Raw genomic sequence first — 23830 nt, forward strand, 5'->3', positions numbered from 1 at the left:
AACTCTTTTAATAGGGAAGTCCAGATACTTTCTAAAAGCGTTTGTAATCCATGTGCTTTCTTATAGAGTTTGTAATAGTGATAGAGGATGCCGTGGTTATTAACTCCTGTTTGTCGTTTCTCTAGGCTAACCTATTTCCAGCAGCTCTGGTTTACTTCGGCTCTGATTTCAAAACAGGTTTGTAAATCATAACTTTTTCAAACAAACGTACGTAATGACGTATTTGTCTTTTTTTCCACGTTTTAAAATGTACAGCTGTGGCCAAAGGTTTAGCATAACCTTGAATTTTAGGATTGCAATATAATTAGTAAAAATAAACTATGTGAACATAATTTAGGTCTTTTATTTAACATCAGGCAATCAAAGAAACTACAAAATGATATTGCAGGAATCTAAGAAGCCATAATAGTAGTACAGTATTTCATGTTAGATTTAAAAATTTAATTTTTTCTCGGTTTTTCGATATGTAACATTATTCGGCAGGTTTAATTTTATTTTATGAAGCAAAATTAGTTAATTCTATAGGGTAATGCAAAACTTTTTGCCATAGTTGTATGTTATTATTGCATTGTTTCCTTCAGCCTGTCATGTTCATGGACATCTAGAAATTGTTACTTTCCTATGCTTTTCTGCACGGTATGATTCAAATGCCAGTAAAACAGCTGTTTAGCCAGGTTCTACTTAACCCTATTGTGACCCTGTTCCATTCTGCAGATTGCTATTTACAGAAGCAGTTCTTGAACTCCACTGTCTCTTCCTCACAAGCGGATGGTGCCATTGCAGGGTAGGTATCCCTCACCAGGGGTGAGTCAGGCCAGGCATGAACCAAGAGGTTCCCGGTTCAAATCCCGGCTCAGCCACTGACTTAGCAAGTCACTTAACCTCCTTGTGCTCCATCTTTCAGGTGCTCTGCAGCTGATGCATAGCTGATACACCCTACTCCTTGGAGAAAGGCTTATGCAAAATAAACTAATAATAATAATAAAAATGTATCAAGAATTTCAAACACACTGTTTGACAGCCTGGGCTGTAAAAAGAAATAAAAAAGGTATTTGCAGAATGAAAGTCTGTTAAACTAAACTATTTTGCTGCATCTAACTTCAGTTTCTCACTGGGCATAGTTTAAGGGGTTAAATATTTGTGGAACACATTGTGGAGGATAAATGCCTACTAACATCACACAAAACCTTGACCTACAACCGGGTCAAAAAGAAAAACCATTTCCAAGTTGAGGAGGTCACGCTCACTCTTAAGACACTTGGAGGGTGCAGCCGGTGTCCTCCCAGGCAGGTTCACACTGGGAGCTTTTGCCTGGGTGTTTTTAAAGGAAGTGTCCCTAGCAGGTGGCTGATCAGGTGCGTCTGTGTGCGCTTGTCTGGGTCGGTGCTGCAGAGTAACTGCGGCAGCTGAAGCAACACCAGGAGGCATGGCAGAGGAAGTGCTTTGTGATTAGGACAGCGGCTTTTGTCTGTTTTTGATTTTAAACCCTACAGTTTTGACTCTCTCTTATCAGTCTTAATTGCTTGGCAGGGGTTTCCCCCATATCCTGATTTTTTTTACTTCCTGTATGGGATTTGATTAGAACCATGCTTGTTACTTTCGGGTTTGTTTTTGTTTGTTTTTTCCCCCGAAGCAGAGTTGGCACAGAGCAAAAACAATAGTAAACTGCATGCATCAATAAAGGGGGCAGTGTGAGACTGTTTGTTTTTTATTATCTGTAGCTCTTCCAGTCCAGGACAGACAGGTCCTTAAACAAATTCAGTGCAGTGAGTTTTGTGGTCTCTGGTCCTGCTTGATGGGGTTGTTCATTTGTTCACCTTCATTGGTAAATGGTTTCCCAACACCTATATAGCTGCATATTCATTGTTGCATCTGTGAAATCTGGTCCTCTACTGAGTGAGCAGCTTTGAGGTGTGTGGCTGTTCATCATAAGATTTTAGTGCCCTCACTACTATCACTGCACAGAGCCAGTGACTCCATGTCCTCCATTCTGGGCACATCCATTTTTTTCTTACACTGTTCCAAGCGTCATAAACATTTTGATTTCAATGACTTTTAAGACCCTCAAATAGAGCTCCTGCCCAAACTCCAGGGTGTCGGGGGCAGATCATTCGAATCTAAGATAGACTCCTTTCACCATTGACATCATCATAGGCCATTGCTTTTATTTTTAGACACCAGCCCAAAAACATTTAACATCCCTGTTATATGCGAGTGCACTTGGTTATATAACCGGATTCATTATTATTCTCCATTTTAGGATGGGGGGGCAGAAATCCCTTTGGCCTTTGCCTAATTGTTTTTTGGGTTTTTTTTTTTTCGCTCTGTATCCCCTTCAGCTGCATGCCCAGGTCTCCAACCCCATCTTCCAGTTCACTGCCTTCAGAAGCGACTTTTCCGTCCCCTGCAGAGAAGGACACACAGGCCAGTCACCAGAGCAGAGCAGCAGATGAGCCCCAACCCCACTCAAACAGCCAAGCGCCAAAACCAGTTAACACTGATCCAGGCAAAATCCCAAAATGGCTCAAACTGCCAGGTATGTTCTGCTCATATTTAGTTAAACTTCAAAAAGTTTTTTGTTTTTAGCAGTGCTAAATATACTGATACTTTTATCGTAACAGTAAAGTTATTTTTGTCTCTCTTGTCCTATTGTACTTCTTAAAATGTATGCCAACGTAGTTACTTTAATAGTACCTCCTTTTATAAGCCAGCTTTACCCTGGCAAGTGTTAGTTTGATGGAATGAAGTAACTCAAAGTGCCATCTCTTAACTGAAGGACTCCATGTATTTCTGTGTATATAATAAAGACACTGGCCAAAGCATTTGGCTACTTGACGGGCTACAGTTGAAAATATTACAGCGCCCCTAATGTATAATTAACATATAGGATCTTTTGCAGAACTGTAATGCATTTGTCCTAACAAAATCAAATTATTTTTATGAGCCGCCATTGACTTGTTGTTTATAAACTGTGTCTCGCTTGATACAACAATGCCTGTATGTTTGAAATCTGTTCCCACTAATATTGTCTGGAACCTTCTTCACAACACACTCTACTGCACCGGATTCTCATCCTATACTGTGGCATCATGGCGAGACCACAGGGCTTCCTGTCGCTTTCCACTAATTTGTTACAGCTCATGTCCAAATTCTTTGGTCCTGAGCTGTCAGGAATCAACTTTAAAAGACATAAATGAGTCAAAAGATAAGGATGCTTCGACATCGAATTACTTTTTCAAAGATGGTCTCCTCCTTTTAAGCCACATCAAAGGAAGTTCTCCTTTACAGAACCACTGTCTTTTTTATTTTTGTATGATTCAATACAGTAATTGAATATCAGTTTTACCTTAACTGCAGTACTGGTAAACCATATGCTGGTACAGTGAGTCTTTCTGCTTGTTATTATGGATGTTGATACAGCCAACAACAGTGTGAGTAAAAGATTTAGGGTCAGGTTTTACATTTAATGTGGTTAAGATGGATTTCAAAAAGGATATGGTTCTCACCTGCACAAATTATCTCCAATCTTTTGATATTTTAGAACCACTTAAAAATAAAAGACACCAATATTTTTTTTAAGCAGTAGTTATTTAAGACAATATATTGTCTCTTAAACTGCAGAGAAATCTTTATTTTAATTCAAAGTGAAATGCATCATGTTAATTGATAGATGGCTGTTCTTATGGTCAACTTAATGTGGCAGAATTCTACAACTGCCCATTACCACTAGCGTTTTCCAGAGTCTGGCGTGCAATAAGTTTGTCTGTTTTCGGCATTTCACTAAATGTATTAAAAGGGGTATGCCGAATTCACCTTTGATCTTCAGGACATTGTTAGTGCAAAGTATTTTCTTTTGTTTTATAAATATTTCCATTGCTATTATATATCTGGAAACCGCATTATCGTGAAACATGATGTGTCGCCCAAATCAGCTTGTTGGATAATTGTGCTCAGCACTTGGCATATGTTCCTATTTTTGTTAGTCAGCACATTGCATTGAAAATATCGCACTCAATCTTACAAAGTGGTTATGCTATTTTCAATCCTTTTTCAATTGCAAATCTGCTTATTGTATTATAGCTAACTGTAGGTTTGATTAGTTGTAGATATTTTAATGACATCAAGTTATTCCTTGCCCTCAAGACTTAAAACTAATTAAACTAAACCAATAATGAAAATGCCCTTAATACAACAGATATAGAATAAGCTGATATTGCAGACTTTTGTTGCTGTCTAAACACTTTCTAAATACAGTTTGAGATTAAACTGTGCTGTCCAGTTGCTCAATCTTATATACACTGAAACAGTATTTTATTTTACTATATAATATAATGCAGATAAAGCTAATTATCATTTTGTTTTGTATTTTCAGGAAAAAGATGAAAATCAAGGAAGATGACTGTAGAATTGCAGGAGCCGAGAGATGAAGTCAGATGTGCAAAGCTTGAGAAATGACGCACTTTTAGACTACATTATGAATGACAAATGTTTACACTTGACAATGAAAGACATTTGTGCAAACCTGCATTGACTAACAGTTGTGCAATAAAATGTATGGTAAATTGCAACAGAGATGAACGCTGGTCATTTTTTAAACAACTGTAACGTATATTGTTGGTGAGCGAACATGCAAGTGATTTACTGTTTTAAATGTTTCATCTGTGTATGATGTACATGCTACTTATCTACTACCTTAGCAGTGGGGTGAGGTATACCCTACCAATAAAAACAACCTTTTATACCAGTAATATTTATAAAGGGACTATTGACTTATACACGATAAGTGATAACTTTTAAGATGAATTTACTTTGGGACCGTTTTGATACTCTTAATTCAGAGGTTAAAGTCCAGGGTTCAAACCCCACCGACTAACTGTGTGACCCTGAGCTAGTCACTTAACCTCCTTATGCTCCATCCTGCAGATGAGATGTTAAATCATGTCCTAATTTAAGTGACTCTGCATATAATGCACAGTTCACAGCCTACCTCTGTAAAGCGCTTTGTGATGGCGGTCATAAAGAATAATAATAAGAATAAAGATATTATTATTATAGCCTTGCCATTGCTCTGCAAAATCAGAGAAAAAAAAAGGTAAAAGGGATGAATAGCTTGTCACCGTTTAACCCTTTCCCTGCTGTTAATCGGTAGTTCTATATACAGCAGGACCTTTCTTCCAGAATGGTGATCAGTGATCCCCAGAAAGCCACGGTCACTGGAACAGGCCCCTCTTCTCCATTTGGAAATCTTCTTTGCGTTTGTCTGAGGAACATCTGAGAGGGCTTGGCATTGGTGGTCAAATGCTTAAGCGTGGAATCTTTGAGCTGAGAGCAACAGTATCAGCCTTTAATGTTGGATCAGGAAACTCCTAACATTAGGAATACTTACTCATTTTACCCAAACTGCTTGCATATCTTTAATAATATCAGCTGTGAATTGTAAAAATACATGGAGTGAAATCAACTGAATGCAGAATCTATCTAATGAGATTAAATGAAATGCCATTCTCTCTTAACCACTGCAAAAGCAAGGTTAAGCATTTTTATTTATACTGAAATGTTTTTAAAATGGCCAATTCTTCAGCTAAACCATGTGATTAAGGTATCCTATTGCAGATTAAACATATATATGGTAATATTACTTGGAGGAAACCATTTAAAATTAAAATAATAGCAATAATACAAATTAGAATAAAAGCAAATAATAATAATAATAATAATAATAATAATAATATTCAACCTGTCACTATAGTGTAAATTAGTACTTCTATTTAAAAAAAATGAGAAACAAATCTGGAAATAAACAGGTTTTTCATTTAAAAAAATAAATAAAAAATTATATATGTGTGTGTGTTTTTGAGCAAGTTTTTTTTTTTATGCTTACATTTTGAAAATACAGGAAGGTAACTTTCAAGTCTAGGAATTGTAGAATTCTATATTGTAAATGAGTCCTGTATTTTTTTGCAAAGACATTCTTACCTCAACTTAATGTGCACCAAAGCACCTACCAGACAATGAGACTAAAAAAGGCCTACCAGATGTACTGTACCTTTCAAGAATGGATCAGCGGTGATCATACTGCAGTAACTAATCAGGTGTGTGTGTGTGTGTGTGTGTGGAGTATTAGAAAAGAGCCTTGATCCTTTTTTTTGTTCTTCTTTTGGCAACAGAACCTATTGGAAATTCCACTACTTAAAAAGGACACCAAACAAGGTGAAAAAAAGCTTACCTTTCTTCATTCCAGCAGTCTATCAATATAAGCATTCTGGATGGGCACCACTCACTGTGCTCAATACATTTTTGAAATGCTTCTAATGCAAGGCTGGATGTTAGCAGCTGATGATGATTATGGAAGTGAAATGTATGCCCTGGACTAAAAACAAAAACATGGCACAGCAGACTCTCGCTAACCCAAACCCTGCTAGTTCAAACTGACCTCCAATCTGAGCCACATTTTCACAATTAAATCAATGCTGACTGCAGCAGCAGAATTCTAAATGCAATATCAGAATTCATTATCTACATGTGCAGCTATCGCTGTATTTGTATTCAAAAGGTCATAATTGATTATTGAAGAAATTAAGTTATCAAAAACATTCATCAGAGGTGTTTTTTTTTTCAGATGTGGTGCCTGTATGCAAGCCTGTAGCTCTTTAAGTACTATACAGAATCTGTATCTTATTAATGCCATACATTGACTGCCAGACTTGGTAAACGAGTGTCTGGAGAACAATAAATTAATAAAATGTATAAATGGTGTGTGTTGTCTTGCCAGCTCACCAGGGCCAATCATATACATTTAGAAACAAAATTCCTTATCACAAAGGTTTGCTCACATGGAGCCAAACTTAATATGAAAAATTCTCAGCTCCAGTATCTGCTGCATAATATTCAGCAGCACTGGCTTAATAGCCAATGATCTGGCTTAATGAACCGAACAGCGTCAAATCTAAATACTGTCAACTATGTCAGTCCCCCAGGCTATTTACAGACCTCTTTACTAACATGTCTAGGTCTATAAGTTTGAAAGTGGTGGTATTGAAAGGGGTCTATTTTAATGGTCTAAAGTGATGGATCTTATTTATACCATTCTTTTACTCTTAGACCATGTGTCTTGTAGTGGATGTTGACTGGGTCTGGGTGTCCACACTACCTGACTGCAATTGGCACCTATGTACACTGAGTGGGGAGAGAGGTCTACTCACCAAGGTGTTTACAGATAAAATGTTGCTCTCAATGGCAGAATTGGAAGAAATCTTCCACAGATTATTAAAAAAAATACATTGATGGAAATCCTTCACCGTAATATTATGAAAAATCGTATTACACATAATTCTGTTTCAGCGTTTAATGACGTCATCTCGTACTGTCATTTTGATTAGATTCCTTGTAACATTTGCAATAGCGGCAGATCAAAAGGAAATACTACATAAAAGAAATTACTTGCTGTGCTGCTGGTGAAACGTCTCTAATTTTGATTCAAAATAACCAGTTTTTCCAATTCTATAAATTTAATGTCCATTTTTTTACCTAGTAATAAAAAAGGTATTTTTTGACACTCCCATCAAGCAGTTTAATGTCTACTGGTGTGGTCCGAGCCCCCCCCCCCCTCCATCTCTAAACCAAACAGTACTCAGGACCAGCTGAGTGAACTTCAAAGTGGCCAGAGGGGGTACCCTTGCGTTCCTGGCACTTGTCATTGTCTCACAGGCTGGCTACTCCCTTTTAATTGTAATTACTTCCAACTGCTCCCAAAATGCTTTGAAGGGAAAGAGATGGAAAATGGAGAGGGTGAGCATGCTGCAAGCACCTGCAGCAAACTGGAAAACACACAGGTGGGGGTGGGGTTGGAGCACACTGCTGGAGCTGAAGGTTCTGCACTCATCTGGACTGGACTGGACTGTCCCTTTAAGAAAAAAAAAGAACAATCGACTCATTTAACACCGGCGAAGGACAGCTGCTCTAGCTCAAAACATTTTGCATTTTCGTCTTTCCAATCATTTCACATTTCACTCTGCATTGGCAAAGAATTATGCTGAGCGATTTAAATATGTATTATTTTTTTCTTCTAATGATAGTCTAAGCAGTATTCTCAAATGTTATTTAACAGTCTTTCCCCACCTGCCACATCAAAAGGTCTAATGACCTCAACTGTCATTTGAATTTAACGCTGGGATTCTAAAATTCCACATGTTTTCTGTCAGCTATTGAACGAGTCAGGATAACTGCTTCTCCATTCTCGCTTTAAAAACAGGATTTATTATAAATAACAACAGATGGCTTCTCTTGCCATTATAATGGCACTGCGATGCGGTTTACGAGGGTGTATCTAAAACCCATCTACATCATCTGTCTATATCATGTGTTCCTGTCAGATCATCTTCCTGAGCCCTGAGAGTGCCTGAGTGTTACCTTTTAGATTGTAGATTTTGTACCTTTTTAATGAACCTTGAAGATGTTTTTAATTCTAAAAAGGAAGTCAGAGGAGAAGATATGTTTCTGAATAAACTGCCATAGTTGTTAATGAATAAATACAGTACTATAGAAAGCAGCAATGAAATCTGCTTTTTAGGTAGACAGCAGAATAAATCACCTGTGGTCTAATTTAAAAAAGAAACATCACTGGCCTTGTAAACGGCTTGTTTACACACATGTTTTAAGATGTCGATTTTGTGTGGTAAATTAATTTACAAGCCTCCGAACTTTATTGCACAAATCATTACCGGCTGAGTTAATAGGACTTCCATATATCCCTGCCGCTCTGTGACACACTTGTGCATTGTTTCCATCAGTTAGAATGCACTGATGTCTTTTACGACCTTTGCCCCCCATCGTTCCCCTCTCCCAAAGGCAGCGCAAGCAGTGAAAGAGTTCAACTCCTCCCCCAACTGCAAGTTCCACAAATCTGGATTGAGAAGACAATGTCAGCTGAATTGATATGCCTGAGAAACAGCCTGTGTTGGGGGTAGTTTTAAAAAAAAAAAGTGCATTAAATAAACGAGATTACAGCGTCCGATTCAGAAGACTGATATTCAAGAACAAAGACATGCCCCACCCTCCTCAGAAATCTCACTGATATTCAATATTGTGCCGTCCATGAAAGGCTGCCAGACCTGAGCCTCTAAGTTGGGGTTGTCTTCGTTCCAGCAGGTGTAATTAACAGAATGTTTTTGTGTCTGTTCTGAAGGCTCTTACTGTGAAGGGTCCCAACAACTTGGGTTTCTTCAGCGGTGGCTGCCAAGACTGACATCACTTTGAATGTCGTACGAAGTGATCCGTTTGATCAGCCTACATGGCGCCAGGAAAAGCCACCAGCTATCAGTGGTTATTTCAGGATTACCTCTGACAGGAAGAGGTTTGGTGTAAAAAATGCACTAATGAGAACCAAGGTGTGGCTTGTCACGCTGGGGTCCAAGTTGATAAATTCAACCCCTTAGTCGAGTAGACAAATGTTTCAGCTTGTGTCTTGAAAGGTTTTCGAAGTTAAGGATGACTCACCATTGCAGGACTGAGTCTAGTATGAGATACAAAGATATTTATTGAACATGGGGAATTAAATGTTTGTCGGCAATCATTCTAGATTGCTTGAAATGAATGGATTTTGGGGTGCCACTCCACTAGCTAGATAAGAGTTACACCACAAACCAGCACACATTTGTTTTGTTTTGCCGAAGGGCCCCCAAGCACGCTATATTCCTGGAAGAAGGGTCCCGTTAAAAATGCGATGGGGGCATGGGAGCCGAGCTATTCTCAGAAGGACGATTAGAATAATAAATACTACAAAAGCGGCAGCATCAGACACCAAGAAACCTTTGTACAAGAGGATGCACACTTTGTGAACACGAATACAACTTCATGTAAACATGGTATTAATAAAATGATTTCTGGGAGTGCCAGCCTGCACTGTGAGGACAGAAAGGCCTGTGACAAACGACCCATGATGTGTAATTATGCAAATTAAAAACCGGAACAATGCAGGGCTGGCCTAAAGAATGTGATCAATCCCACATGACCTGTCTATTGATAGAGCTGCCATGTACTCTTTCAAGAAGAGCCAGTCAGCCAGGAAACAGGAGGAGTGGCTCTTGTAACACCTGTAGATACAGCAAAGATTATCAAAGAGGTTTTTGCCAGTAAATGCTAATTGCCAAAAGGATGCAATATCACCAGATCACATTTTGATGTGGTTAAATATTTAATTTAAAGAACAATCATGCTGATGTTTTTGGGTTAAGGCAGAGGCATTCATTACACTGCACACCTTGCTGTGGCATTTTTGCATCAGTCACTCCTCTCCATGTACCCTAAATCCTTTCCTGTGTGATGCAGAATGGTGAAATGGGTTTTCAGCAAACACAATACATTTTAAAATAGTGTCCAAAAAAAATAAAAATATCATGTTACTTTAAACTCATGCATTCAAAGAGTAGCTCTGACTGGTGTATAGAGAACTTAATTGCAAGCTTTTAGACATTTTTACTTTATGAAGTTCATTTAATAGCTTACCATTTTGCGTTAGGGTTAGGGTTACTGTTATGAGAGTGCCACAGTGAATGTTGTCACTTTGTATTGGTAGTAACAGGTATGATTTAGGGTGCTACTACATGCAAATTGTTTGCCTATTTTGGAAGCGGGGGTGATCACTTATTCAGGGATACCAAGATATTAAGTAAGCGAGTTCTGCGAGTGGGACAAAACAGAGCAACAAATATTCCAACCGAAGCCCCGCAGACCAGAAAGCGTGGTTGTAATTGCTGTGCTTGTAGGCCAGCCTTTGATCTTTTTTAGGTATTTTTTTAAATCAGTTTTGAAAGACAGGGAAAAAGTCTGCAGGGCAGGAAAGTATGAATGAACAAAATGTAAAAGTAGTGCAGCGCAGAAAGGACTCCTAGATACTTTTACATCAACCCAAAGAAACCAGACTTGAAATAAATAACGCTCCAGATCACTGGCGTCACAATAAAACACAAGGAGCCGCAGTTAGGATTAATGATGTGAAAAGGTTTACATAGCTGCGGCTGAGAGATCATTTTACAGCACTGCCCCACACAGCAGTCTTTGGTGTTTATTCGGTAAATTCTCAGAGAGAGAGAGAGAGAGAGAGAAAGAGAGAGAGAGAACAGACTTCACTTCCGTCAGCAACATGCCACCACCTGATCACCACAATAAAATAATAAACAATAAATTAATCAATAGTCATTCAGCTCTTACAGTAAAATGGTCTTCACAGAGACAGTCCTAGGAGTGGAATGGTCTTCAGAGCCCTTTCAGCAATCTTTACAAAAGTTATTTGTTTTTCTTGACATCTAATCTACCTATATCTATATCATGTACTGCTGATGAACCCTTAGTACTGCAAGCTCTTACACTATTCAAGGACAGTGGGGCTATCCAAACCCAAATCAATAGCTCAGACCTCAGCATCAGAACATTACACAAACACTCAGACAGTAACCCCAAAACACATTAAAATACACTCAATTTGCATGCCTAATAGAAAAACAAACAATGTTTATTATATCAACAACAAAACAGGTCAATCTACCTTTAAATACTTATACTCCAAAGCAGTTGGCTATCTTTTCAAAAGATGAAAAAAAACACCTTTTACAGTCAGAAGGTCAAGAAATAAAAATAAAACTTGCTCTACTCAAAAGGCCTTAAATGAAATACCCAATGTGCTTATTTTTTGTTTTGTTACTTTAACGAGTGGTAAAGACTGTCTATCCTTTACAGGGCAACTTAAATCACAAATTCCTCTACTGTATTACGGTTTAAAACCATACAAAAACTTGAAGATCCAGAGGATTGTTATTAAATATTCAAAGAGAAAAAATAAAATCAGGCAACTTTTGCTTCAGGTCCTTACTCCAGTCCATACAACAATGAAGAGAAGTTGCTTGCAAGATGTTGAGGGGCACAGACTCCACTGTGCAGGTAGAGGACAGAACAATGGTGCTCTCTAGTGGGCGAAGGACGCTAAAAGTCTAAAAGCTGTGGAATAAAATCAGGAGACAGGTGTCAAGTAAGCAGGCTGCAGGATTTAATTTTAAAAAACAGCCACGGAAAGACAGCATTTTAAAAGTTGCCGTTACTGTCCTGTTTTGCACATTTAATCTTTAGGTCTTGAAATATGAATCTTTAGAATACCTGGTCCCCTAGTTAATGAAAGCATGAATTCAGTCTTTATCACATACCAGCTGTGGCAGAATCTTTTCGAAGTGCTCTACTTGGACGCAATCACAGTCTTCGGTATGGGCCTGCTTTGATGCCCGGATCGCAGCTTCTGTGATGCACAACAGTTTAAAATAAGACAGAGCTGGTCCATAACAGCCAAACAGGACCGGAGCAGAGTTCACAGCTGCACCTGCTAAGAGTGTGATGCTATACAATCAAAACCTTAGGAATATGTTTGAAAGCAAGGGATTGTTTCGCATTTCTGTCTATATTACTAATGTTTTGCCCTGTACGAAAACAGTTTATCATCTTAAAGATGATTTAATAAGCAACAAAACATGCTTAAAATGTTATCTAAAATGTGAAAAACCTGCTTACCTTTAACAAATATCTTCAACATTTCAGCCATTAGGACAATCGCGTCACTGCTCACTGCAAACCCAACAGTAGTTGTTACTCTCCCTAGTGATTTTTTAATTGTTTTATTTTCACTTACATTACATAAAGCTATAAAGTCACCATATTGTTCTTATTTTGCAAAACAACTTTATTGTATCACAAATGCCTCATAACACAATTGACATTGTAAACAGATCGCTTTGCATTTCACCAATATCGATTCTTCAGAACAAATTGCCCTATTACAGTCAACTTGCCGTTTAATTTGTGAAATTGTTTAGCATTCATAAAAAATTCACTGCTCAGCGAACCCAGTTAATGGATTCACAGGTTCATGGACAACTGACTCTCATTAACATAACACCCCCATCCCCCATAGTCTTACAATCTGTCATAACCAACTATGAGTTAATATATATATATGTATTATATATTATATATTAATATATATATATAAATATCTATATGTTATATATAATTACATTACACAAGACAAGTACTGTGTGGTGTTACACACACACACACACTGCTGTGCGAGTCTTACATGTTGCATTTTTCTACTCTGATGCATTATGAGCATTAACCATTTACTCAAATTGACCCTACTTTTTAGACCCTAAAGTTTACCTTTTGTTTTGTCATCCTTGAAGTACAGCGACAGCAGTTTCAAGACAGTCTCCTAAAAGTGCAAATCGATTCAAGAGGCTGTTATTAAGTTTACAACTAAACTTCAAACTCCAATAATCTGCATATAAAGAACAATTATACCCATATGTTAAAATTACTGTGCGTACAAACATGGAGTTTACATCTAACTGAACTAAAGGAAAAAATAGTTTTATCATAGGACGTTTTTAACGTTCCTTGTTTTGAATATGCGATAACTTCTGCTGATAAAATGGTCTTTCGTGTAAACAGAATTTAGAGCACAGTTGCGTAATTGTACATTTTACCTTTTTAAAAGCGGCGCCCGGCTCCTTATCCTCCATTCTCAACAACTGTGTTTACGAGTTTCCTGATTCTGGGTTCAACAAACCAATCAGCGCACACGGTATCCCCGCTCACACAGGCGATTGGATCGTTGAAACTGCTGGTTTCTGGGATTTGTAGTCAAAGTAAAAGTCACCGCGGATCGGTTTGTAGTTTTATCCAGGCTTACCGTTTGCATTCAAATATTTTCAGTAAACGCCCTTTGTGTAACGGGAGACCTACAAATACAAGCTTCATGTTAAGGCCGTCAAAACACAGAAGCAGTCTTACGATCTAACGATTGTGAATCCGTCTCTAGCTTAAAATGATTTCAGATGCATGAACGTTTTTTGATAACGCCAGTAAAGTTTGTTAGTGATAAGTTTACAATGTATTTATCATGTATATATACTTCGCTATATATATATATATATATATATATATATATATATATATATTATATTAGATATATATCTATTATACATATACATATACATATATACACACAAACATTTCAGGGTGAAAATACCTAAATAAAGAACAGTCCTGTTTTGTGAACGATGTTATTTTCGAAGCACTTAACACGTCTTAGTTTAGGCTGCTGATTGTATATTATTATAACATCCTGTACATGCCAATGAGTCAATGTCCTGTTGTGTTACCGGGTATGACTCGCCGCCAGGGCGGTGTTTGCGTGGCAATATACTAAATCAGCACTTCAGTTTCATTTTTCAATGTAGGTCAGACAAGGGAGCCATTTTAAAAGGTAAGAGAACAATATTATAACATGAAATATTTACTATAGACTATCAGTATTCTAGTTGTAGTGTATTTTATCGAAATGTATAGTTTAATAATGTAATTATGCGGGTTGAGGGATGCTATAGCTTTGAAATCATTTAATAAATTAACAAGACTCCACAACTGCGACCAGATAATACGCCGCCATTTTGTACTTTTGAGAAATAAACGCAGTAAGAAATGTGGCGTTGCCGTGTATAAAATATTATAAATTCTCGTTTGTTTTTTTACGCAGTTAGCGATGGATTGTGTTATTTTAAAAACAATTTTTCGCACTGTAACATCATTAGGCCTAAATCAATTACTTTCTCATGTATTACTAAGAATATGGTGTTCTTAAAAATATTTTTACAATCTGCCTTCAGAAACATTCAACCTGTTTATTATACTCACAAATGGTAAAATAATGTCCATGATGGTGTGCAAATTTATTTTGTTATCCCTCTGTTTTATTGTTTTTGTAAACTCAAACATTTTGTGACTCAAAGTTACTCAAATAGTAACCGTTTTACTAGTAAGTGTGTATGTGTGTGTGTATATATATATATATAAAACCGAGATTAACCAAGTATTCAAAAAAAAAATTAACGGTCTAATTGGTGAACTGTCAGGATTTTGACAGTATATATATATATATATATATATATATATATATATATATATATATATATATATATATATATATATATAAAAATTAGCGTAATAGGACTGTCAAGTGGTTAATCTGGCAATTAAAAAAAAAATACTTGGTTAATCTCGGTTTTAATCGCATATTAAATTGATGCAAAGACTAGATCCATGTAATTGAAACAAGCTTTATTACTGATGCTGTTATTATCCTTAACTGTAAATAAAATAGTTTAAAATGTATTTATTTATGTAGGCCTATTTATTGAACCAGGAAATGTACCCATTGTACTAGGGGCAATAATATACAAATACAACCAACACAGTATATCGTGCGGTTCCAGTTTGATCAGCAGCATACAGAGACCAGAAAACAGAATACATAGGATATCGATTTTTAAATTTGATTGTGGACTGAAATTAATTCGTTTTAAATAAAATTATGAAAGTGTAGCTACAGCACTTCTAGGAAATGAACTGTTAATTGTGAAGAGAACATCCAAAAACGGCAAACTAACAAGAAAATTGGTAGGCTTTATGTACTACAAGGTGGGCAGTGACTAAAGGTCAGATTCACATTTAAAAAAAAATAAATAAATAAAGATTTAAACCAATTAAAACCTTGAATGCATCAAAGATGCACCAGCGAGAACACACTAATATTACATTTTAAGCAATTAAATAAAATGAAAGTTAATAAATGACTTACCATTGCCTAGTTAGTATTCTGTGGTCTCTGCTCCACCTTACAGGATAAGGCCTTGGGCTTGCTGTTAAATATTGCAATTCTAGTCATACTCCAGAGAATCTCACAGGTTTCTTTCAAACCATAGGAGAGACAGTATGTTCTTCAGCGACTTGTCAGCATTGAGGCTCACTACAGCTGGATTAATCCAGTTCAGGGTGTACAGGTGGTCATTGGGATCAAAACTCTTAAGATTATATAATAATAATAATAAAAATAATAATAATAATTGTTTAATTTAGACAGGTTCACACATTCAGGGGCACCATGTGCTTCATCTAGTCTAGGAGTCTTTAGTATGGGGGAATCAGGCATTTTCAAGCAAATCAGATCATCTACCAAACCAGTTGTGAGGGTTAGCTGGTAAGTTGAGTTTTCAAGGGGGTAAAAAAATAAAAACATGATTTGAAAAATCGTACACCAATGTCATTGTGAAAATGAAAATACAACAGTTGTTTTCATTTTGGATGGCTGCTTTTAATTGACTGATTACCTACTATTTCCTTACCAATGAGGAGGATAGCTCTTGGAAATACAGGTGAGTGATGGGCACCCTCAACCAGTGTGTGCTCTTTGACTTTCCTAAGAACTGGATGACATGGCATTATCAAGAACGCACAAACATAGTCAGAGACGGAACTAGAGTATTCAATCCTAACTGGTAATTGGAATTTGTTTTTCGTGAGGTTAAGGGAAAAGCAATCTGTATGTTGTGGCAGAAGACTATTGCTGTTTTAAAGAAGACTTACAACGTAATTATGAAACCTGTCACCTCGACTTTGGTGAGTCGTACCTAAGTGGAAGTGAGCTGAGAAAAGACAAGGTGTGTAAACTTGTTGCAAGTTTTCATGGACAGTAGTGTCTTGCTCATGTGAAAGACAGTGATAATGTTACCAAAGCTTAATTTAGAATTGCAGCTCGCTAAAGGTAGGGGGAAAAAAAAAAAACTTTTACGGATGGATAACTAATGAAGCTGTGTTTCGTAGATTCCGTTGAGTCACTGTTTGCAGATTTTGAAAATAAGGATGACATTGTTAAACAGATCTCCAAGTTCCAGGTGTCAGCCTCAACACTTACAAGACATGTGGAAACTATCTGAAGACTTGATATCTCAGCTGTGCGGTGCTCTTGGGAGAGGATACTTACAAGCAACTGATGACACTGAAGTAAAAGGTAAAAATAGTGACTTGAAGAAGCTTGAGATTCCACATTTCTTTTCATCACTGCGTAATACACCAGGAAAACCTGTCCCGCAAGTTTAAGGAAAGGATCTCTGAAAAACACAATGGAGGCTGTGGTTAAAGTAGTGAACTTTACACACCCAGTCATGCACACAGTTCACATGTTCAGCGCATTTCATGCATCTGCTTCCTGCCATCAGAGATTTCTTGGAAGGGAAGAGCTGATCTAATCGCCCATCATATGAGTACGCTTCACCTCAAGTTACAAGGAAAGGGCAAAATCCTACCTACTTAACGATGCATTCAAAGCAAAACTGGCAGTTTTTTTTTTTTTAATCAGCTTCTTGAGAGTGATTTTGCGCATACCTGAACTTTGCACATACCTGAACATTGCATGACCTAGCATCATCTCCCCAATTTAGAATGCCCAGTTATTTCTGCACCCTCACCGCAGTAATTAGTCACACAGCTCAAGAGAACATGAAGGATGTTGGCGAGCTAGCGGCCTCTGGAGAACAAAGGCCCGCCCTGCAGATGTCCACCAGAGCTCACCAAGCATCTGGCCTAACCCACGGGGCTGCCAGAGCCAATGTGACACTTCCTCCAGAATCCCAAAAGAAGTCCGGTGACTGCACAGCCAGAATTTGAACCTGGCTGTGTGAGCCACCCTGCCATGCTTTTACTAGCACTCCATGGCCACTGAGGGGGGGGGGGGGGGGGGGGGGTGGGGGGGCCAACCCCCGATCGGATCGGAGTCTCAAAAAGAACACCTTGGTGACAGTGGTGATGAAAGTGTTAACAGCTCTACGTTTGTGAGTCTTTCAAACTTCCATTGAATCCGTAAACTTTCAATTTGTGGTTATCCATTGGCGTATCTTAAAGATGTACAGGGCACCATGGTACACTGTTTATAGGGACCTGAACAATTCCAAGGTTAAGGTTGTTGCCCTTTGTCTGCCTGTTTTCCAATGCGAATTCACGTTGACTTGATCCCTTTCCTGGTGAAAATAAATAAATAAAATAACCTACAAACAAAACAAAAACATTTAAGTGCTGCTGGGCAATGCCCCTCCTTCCTGACTTGTATCTGTCATTGATTCATTCTGAATACTTTAAACCCACCCCAACTACTGAGTGACAGCACATTCCTGCATTTCTATTGGAGGATTGTAGACATTTGCGAGAAGAAAAAATGACTAAACACACAATTACCCCAGATGTATATGCCGGTGATCACAAGGATTTTGTTGTGGAAGACAACAAAGGAAAGAAGGTTTGCGTGTACTGCCTAGTTACTATGCATATTTGTGACAGAAAAAAAAACACCCAAGAATTTGGGAAAGTAACCAAAAACTAATTTCTTACTTTATATAAAAAGCAAAAGCCCAGAAAAAAACAGATTTCGAGGTACCTGCTTTAAACAAAAAAAAGGCTCAAAATAAAAAAAACGGAAGCCCTAATTCGAATCTACTTGTTTTATAATGTGGCTTCTCTTCTGTTACATCTAGAAGCTGTGTTCAGACGCTACTTCCTGTTTGTTTCTGATTGGTTACTGTCAGGAGTGAGGCAGGTTCTCAGGCCAGATCAGGAAGGGAGGCTGCAGCAAATCCCATTCTTCAAGCACATTTAGTCCAGAGTTACCCCAGAAATGCTTGATGAAAAATGCACAGGGACTTGGTAAGAAAGTTTTTTTGTTTGTTTGTTTTGTTAACCTTGTACTGTAACAAACCAAGATTACTTCTGTTTGCATTGGTGGCTTAAAATGTTAAAATACATTTTTGTGTCTGTTCATTAATAGATATATTTATTTTTTAGGCAATATGTATATGTAACTTCTGGGTCACCTACTTCAAGGTAAGGTCCCATTTACTGTTTTTAGTGACTTTCTTCATTCCCACTATCTGGGAAACTGTGATGATGCATCCTTATTTTTACTATGAAACAAAAAGTTGTGTGGTAGGGTTAACCCAGGATAACACCATGCATTGCTATCATGGAAGCAAGTTATTTTGGGGATTGGTAAACCAATGGGTCTGTGGTGCGCAAAACTTTGTTTGGAAACAGGATTGGATAAATCCGATCACAACGAGTCATTGGGAGACCAGAACATCTGAAGTTTAGGGGATGTTGATTTCGAAAAGTATAGAGAGGGTTGCCATAGAGTAGTAGGTTCCTGGAGTGGGACGTTCCATTTAGTGGGACTAGCGCTCGCCATTTTATTTTTAGCTTTCTTTTCTTTTCCTTATTAAATGTGATACTAAAGCTACCATTGCTGGTAGCCTAGTGTCAGCACTGGTGTGTTATCTGTGCAGCGTGATAACACCATGGCTCTCTGTCTGCCTCGTGATTATTCAGTAACGACCCACACATGTAACACATCACCCTGGTACAGAAAGAAATAAACCCCCCCCAATTAAAAAGACAATAATGTTTTTATAATTTAAGACCGGGGCTTGCAGCTTGGATACCTCTATAACTAAAGACCCCCGTCAAGCCCTATGCTAGATGAAAGGCATGCACAATTTTCACTTTTTCAAGCCTTGGCGTGAGGAGACTCTTAACGTGTGCATTGGCAGACAAACTCCTTGCAGTTTGACCAGTCCAGTCTCACACTGTATGAACACATCTCCTGTGGCCAAGAATATGAAAACTGCAAGTGGGCATGCATTTTCATGTAGCTTATGATTTTAACTCCTGCCAACATCAATAATGATGTAAAAGGGTTAAATCAGGGTGTCAGAAATAAGCCTCTTGACTGGATTATGTCTTCAAGTGAGTCGTATCTTCAAACCAGCTGTAGGGTAAGTTGTTATGAGTAGGTCAAAGACTGCCATCGACAAGTGAAACTGTCTTCTTATATGTAGAGAAAGCCCTGTTACCATACAATAGATGCATGGCTAATTTTAGGAAAGTCAAAGTGTAGAATTCTGAGTTACTGTGATTCAGAAAGGGCTTTTATGATACAGCATAATATTTAAAAAACAAAGTGACCAGTACCATACCGAGCACCACTGTTTTAACAATGATCTGAAACTAATGACTATGGTCGAAGCAGAGTAAATGGATCATTGTCATATCACGACGGCAAACAAGGCCATTGTATGATTGGCAGCATTCACAACATTTTCATTTAGAATCGGGTTAGCTGTAAAGAATTAGATCACCAGACATCTGGCACATTCTAATATTTGAGTTGGTTTTTGGAATTCCAGGAGGAACTTGGAGCAAGACTCACAGAAGCTGATCCAGGATTTCTTAAGTGTTGGTAAAGGTATGTGTGATTGGTCAAGTCAGTGCAGTGAACCCAACTGAAATCAAGATGTCATATTTTTTTTTATTGTGATTTAAATTATATTACAGCTGTACAAAAATATTACAAATATGTGACTTGTTTTCAGGTTAATTAATTCCATACTAAAGAACCATCGATTGAAAATTAATGATCTAGTGTGACTCAGATAGTCCTTGGTTTTTCATCACAAAAACACTTTAATACAGTTACTGTACCATATCTTAGGTCTTGATCCTTGAAGGCTGACACCCACCATTTATTTGTGTCTCCTGTTTTTTTGTTTCAACAGAGTCACCCGAATACCTTAACCATGTGTCCAAACAAGTAGACAAATACAGACACCAGACTGTTCCTCTGAAGAAGCCAACAGAGTATCCACTGAGAATTGGGGGGCTAAATGACACAATCTATGAAGAAAGGGAGGACGAGCTTGAAGCATGGGAAAACTTCTACATGCCTGACCGAGTGGAGATGAAAGTTATCGGTGCCATTGATACCTTCCCGAGTCTGGCTGTGGGGCTGCAGCTGATCATTCTGGCAGGCAAAGATGGCAACGTCTATGCTTATGAAAATGAGGTGTTGCACCAAGTGGCTGACAGCTTGCAGGACCTCTTTGAAAATGGACTTTCCTTTCCTGGAACCAAAATCTACAACTATGGGGAATGTTTTGAGCCAATGGTAAGATTACAAAACTAGTCAGAAAGTCATATACTATACTAGTCAAAAACATATCTAGAAAACCACTAATTCAGTTCTGATGAAACTAGCAAAGGACATTATGAACTCTTAAGTAACTCTGAGTTTTACAAGCTAGGGTCATATAGAATGAGCCTGTTTTCCTGTCTGTCTCATTGTCCACACATGAAACTGTGGTTTTACATATGTCTAGAGAAGAGCTTTTTCAACTGTGAAATGTGGTCTGGATAAACTATTGACAGCAGCATAATCAGGGGTTATATAAAGGCGATGTGTCTGTATGCCAGACTTACATTTTTACACGTGTCAGTGATAACTAATATTGAACAACAGGGATGAATGTCACTGACATGCTTGTTCTGTGTTTTCTTTTATTTTTTTTAAGACTGATGATGAATACAGTGAGTTAATGCAGAGTGAAGAAGTAAAGAAAATGGAAGATGAGACCAGGGAATTCATCCAAAGCAATGAAGATGAATTTCTGAGGATACTGGCCTGCATTGAAGAAAAAGAGAATGCAGAAAAGGTTGTGTCCAACAAAGTTGTACCTTATAACAACCACAGCAAGCATGCACAACAATTGACCATCAGTAATTTAACTGATTACAATTATAATGCAGTTCTAGATATTTTGACTTGGGCCACCCAGCAACAATTGCTGACATTTGAAGATGTGATCAGTTTCTTAATTCGTGAAAAGCTGCAGGAGTTAGTATTATGGGCAGACAGAGAATATGAGCTGAGCAGAGCGGTGAAAAAAATCCTCTTATTGTTCAGAATATCCCCCACTCCGCTGCTTGCGATTCAGGCTCCCTCCCCCACTCCACACAAAATAGGCACAAAGAAAATAGTTGGGGGGGGGGGGGGGAACGGCTGTTTTACCAAATACCGATGAAAAGATGTAATGTACGTTAAGAAAGGAGTACTATGGCGTCTTCCTTATAATCCAATAGCTTGACCCCAACTAAAAACAAATTCCCAGCTATGATCAGCAAAGAAAGAAGTCTACATGAAGTGCTCAGAGAGATTATCTAATAATATTCTAAAATGCGTTCTTGCTATTGATTGGTACTAAAAAAAATGCATAAATTCAAAATAAAGTAAAAGTTAGGGAATATCATCTTGCAATTAACAGGTTTTAAACTGGTTCGTACAATGTCATGTATGGTGTATTCACCAATTTCAAACTTGACATATGATTTGTATCGAATTATGTTTGTACTGAGCTTGTTTGTATCTGAATATCTTATAAGGAGCTGTGTATGAACTATGCTTGAGTGCAGAAAATATAAACTATGTACACAGCACTTTATAAATAAAATATAAATAATAATACACTAGAGCTAAATTTACAATGTAATCGTAAATCTCGAAAAACTGCTCATCCGTTTTCTCATTGGAAATAGGTACATTTCAAAATATCACTGTCCTGGTCACAAAAGCAAAGTTTGTGGGGAATAATAGCCATTTTCTGTACTTTTGAGGCATAAGCAATTAGGAAATAACACTTACTACCCAGGAACAAAAAAAAAATTTTAAAAATTGTTACACGGGGTAATAATTCTGATCATCTGTCTCGGTCTGATCTTCGCAACGAATATTGATCGGTATTACTGATTTGGTTAAACAAACAACAAAAAATGTACAGATTAATCGATGAATCGAAATTATTAATTGTATTCATGTCAATTATTTCAATAATCGCTCAGCACACCTCTAATTATCACACAGATGGACAGATGACGTTTCTTGCATTTTTATATGGCACAAATGCAGCTGCATAATCAGGAGAATATATACCCCCCCCAATAATGAATCACACTGAATAAAAAACAGAGAAAAAAAACTTTTTTTAAAATACAATTCTCAAGTCTGCAAAACATAAAAGTGCCTAATTTTGGTTTGAAATTGGAAAATGAATGGTTAACGTGCACAGGTGTGATGAACAATGCTGTAAAGTGACTGCATCTTTTTTTTTGTGTAAACTTTTGTGCAAATATATATAAGCTCAAAGAGCCAGCTGCTTTTTGTCGTCTTATATACAGTGTCAGTGCCTCAGTTTCATGCATTTTTAAATGATTTTTTTTAACACTTATCTATTATATGTTAGTTATGCACTTGGAATATTGCACTTGGAAGTTTTGTTAAATTTCATCTGCTAGCCAATATTTTTTGAACTGCTCTTAAATGTTTTAACTGTCATTCACTTTGAGTAAATAAAGGAAGGCAGAGCCATTGAAAAACATGTCATGGAAAAAACAAATGCTGTGTTTTCAGTGTCCATGTGTTGAAGCGGAACGCAGGAAAGCATCCGAAATGCAGCACCGATATGTCTTCAAGGAGCAGTCGGTATACTTTCTTCATGCATAGTTTTATGTTTAACTCTCTGTAAAGATAAAACTTTCTTCTACTGTTTGGAGTTTAATAAAACATTGTACATGTGTATAATACTTATGGAATAGGTACTGTACAATTCTATAGCATGTTTCGTATATCTGTTTTTTCTTATGTCAATAAAGAAGGCAATTTTGAAAAATGCTAAACTAGTATTACTGATGCTTTCTGTATCCAAAACAGCTAATTATTCAAATAGTTTTCAGTTTACCAGTACTGTACCAAACCTGTGTTTTGGAGTTTTCAGCTATGTAATGCAGGTTTTTGTTTGTCAGATGAATAACACTAATAACAATGAGCCCTAAACATTATACACACACAAACAACTATGTTCTATATTAAGGGGTACCAAAAGCTGTGTGACCAAACTTATCATAGCATAGGTACTTGAGGCTGTACATTCCAGGGGCTCATTGTGTAAACTGCACTGTTTGTTAGCAACTGGCTATAAAATAAATGCTTACAACTGTTATACATAGTATAATATTTAATTTGATCTTGAAAACCCTAGCAGCTGCATGTAAAGCACACCAGGGTACACAACAGCATATG

General features: G+C 37.5%; 3 protein-coding genes across 6 annotated transcripts in view; 2 read left to right on the plus strand and 1 right to left on the minus strand.

The window, feature by feature from the left end:
• LOC121296336 (tether containing UBX domain for GLUT4-like) overlaps positions 1 to 4568 on the plus strand; it is a 48316-nt gene extending 43748 nt beyond the window's left edge. For both annotated transcript variants that reach the window (XM_041221764.1, XM_041221765.1), the window contains 4 exons: positions 126 to 177; positions 715 to 784; positions 2340 to 2536; positions 4373 to 4568. In XM_041221764.1, coding sequence (XP_041077698.1) covers positions 126 to 177; positions 715 to 784; positions 2340 to 2536; positions 4373 to 4383 — 330 coding nt within the window. In that variant the 3' untranslated portion in view covers positions 4384 to 4568. The remainder of the gene's footprint in view (positions 1 to 125; positions 178 to 714; positions 785 to 2339; positions 2537 to 4372) is intronic.
• A 2785-nt stretch (positions 4569 to 7353) lies between these two features.
• On the minus strand, positions 7354 to 17576 carry cenpx (centromere protein X). 3 transcript variants are annotated; one of them, XR_005947041.1, is made up of 7 exons: positions 14072 to 14149; positions 13527 to 13781; positions 13201 to 13252; positions 12553 to 12606; positions 12195 to 12283; positions 11867 to 11991; positions 7354 to 7903 (listed from the first exon to the last, which is right to left on the minus strand). XR_005947041.1 is itself a non-coding variant. In XM_041221523.1 (6 exons), exons 2-6 carry the CDS (start codon positions 13560 to 13562, stop codon positions 11977 to 11979), a joined length of 246 nt encoding a protein of 81 aa, XP_041077457.1. In that variant the 5' UTR covers positions 13563 to 13781; positions 14072 to 14149; the 3' UTR covers positions 11489 to 11976. The 3 variants fall into 3 exon arrangements, 2 of the variants coding, with proteins under 2 accessions (XP_041077457.1, XP_041077458.1); XM_041221523.1 differs by lacking the exon at positions 7354 to 7903 and having other exon boundaries at positions 11489 to 11991; XM_041221524.1 differs by lacking the exons at positions 7354 to 7903; positions 13527 to 13781; positions 14072 to 14149 and adding an exon at positions 15680 to 17576 and having other exon boundaries at positions 11489 to 11991.
• Positions 14219 to 22235, plus strand: LOC121296214. The gene is made up of 6 exons (XM_041221522.1): positions 14219 to 14308; positions 18405 to 18573; positions 18712 to 18750; positions 20109 to 20167; positions 20478 to 20866; positions 21270 to 22235. Exons 2-6 carry the CDS (start codon positions 18545 to 18547, stop codon positions 21777 to 21779), a joined length of 1026 nt encoding a protein of 341 aa, XP_041077456.1. The 5' UTR covers positions 14219 to 14308; positions 18405 to 18544; the 3' UTR covers positions 21780 to 22235.
• Positions 22236 to 23830: the final 1595 nt, after the last annotated feature.

The sequence above is a fragment of the Polyodon spathula genome, chromosome 21 (genome assembly GCF_017654505.1).
Source record: "Polyodon spathula isolate WHYD16114869_AA chromosome 21, ASM1765450v1, whole genome shotgun sequence".
Lineage (NCBI taxonomy): Eukaryota > Metazoa > Chordata > Actinopteri > Acipenseriformes > Polyodontidae > Polyodon > Polyodon spathula.

Excerpts from the sequence above, each read along its gene's own strand:
- LOC121296214 (XM_041221522.1), top strand. The coding sequence starts at position 18,545 with ATGCTTGATGAAAAATGCACAGGGACTTG. Across the intron at positions 18,574-18,711 it reads GAAAAATGCACAGGGACTTG|GCAATATGTATATGTAACTT; the intron begins GTAAGAAAGTTT and ends TTTATTTTTTAG. Across the intron at positions 20,168-20,477 it reads TTTCTTAAGTGTTGGTAAAG|AGTCACCCGAATACCTTAAC; the intron begins GTATGTGTGATT and ends TTGTTTCAACAG.
- cenpx (XM_041221523.1), bottom strand. The coding sequence starts at position 13,562 with ATGGAGGATAAGGAGCCGGGCGCCGCTTTTAAAAAG. Across the intron at positions 13,253-13,526 it reads CGGGCGCCGCTTTTAAAAAG|GAGACTGTCTTGAAACTGCT; the intron begins GTAAAATGTACA and ends TTGCACTTTTAG. Across the intron at positions 12,284-12,552 it reads GTTGAAGATATTTGTTAAAG|AAGCTGCGATCCGGGCATCA; the intron begins GTAAGCAGGTTT and ends TGTGCATCACAG.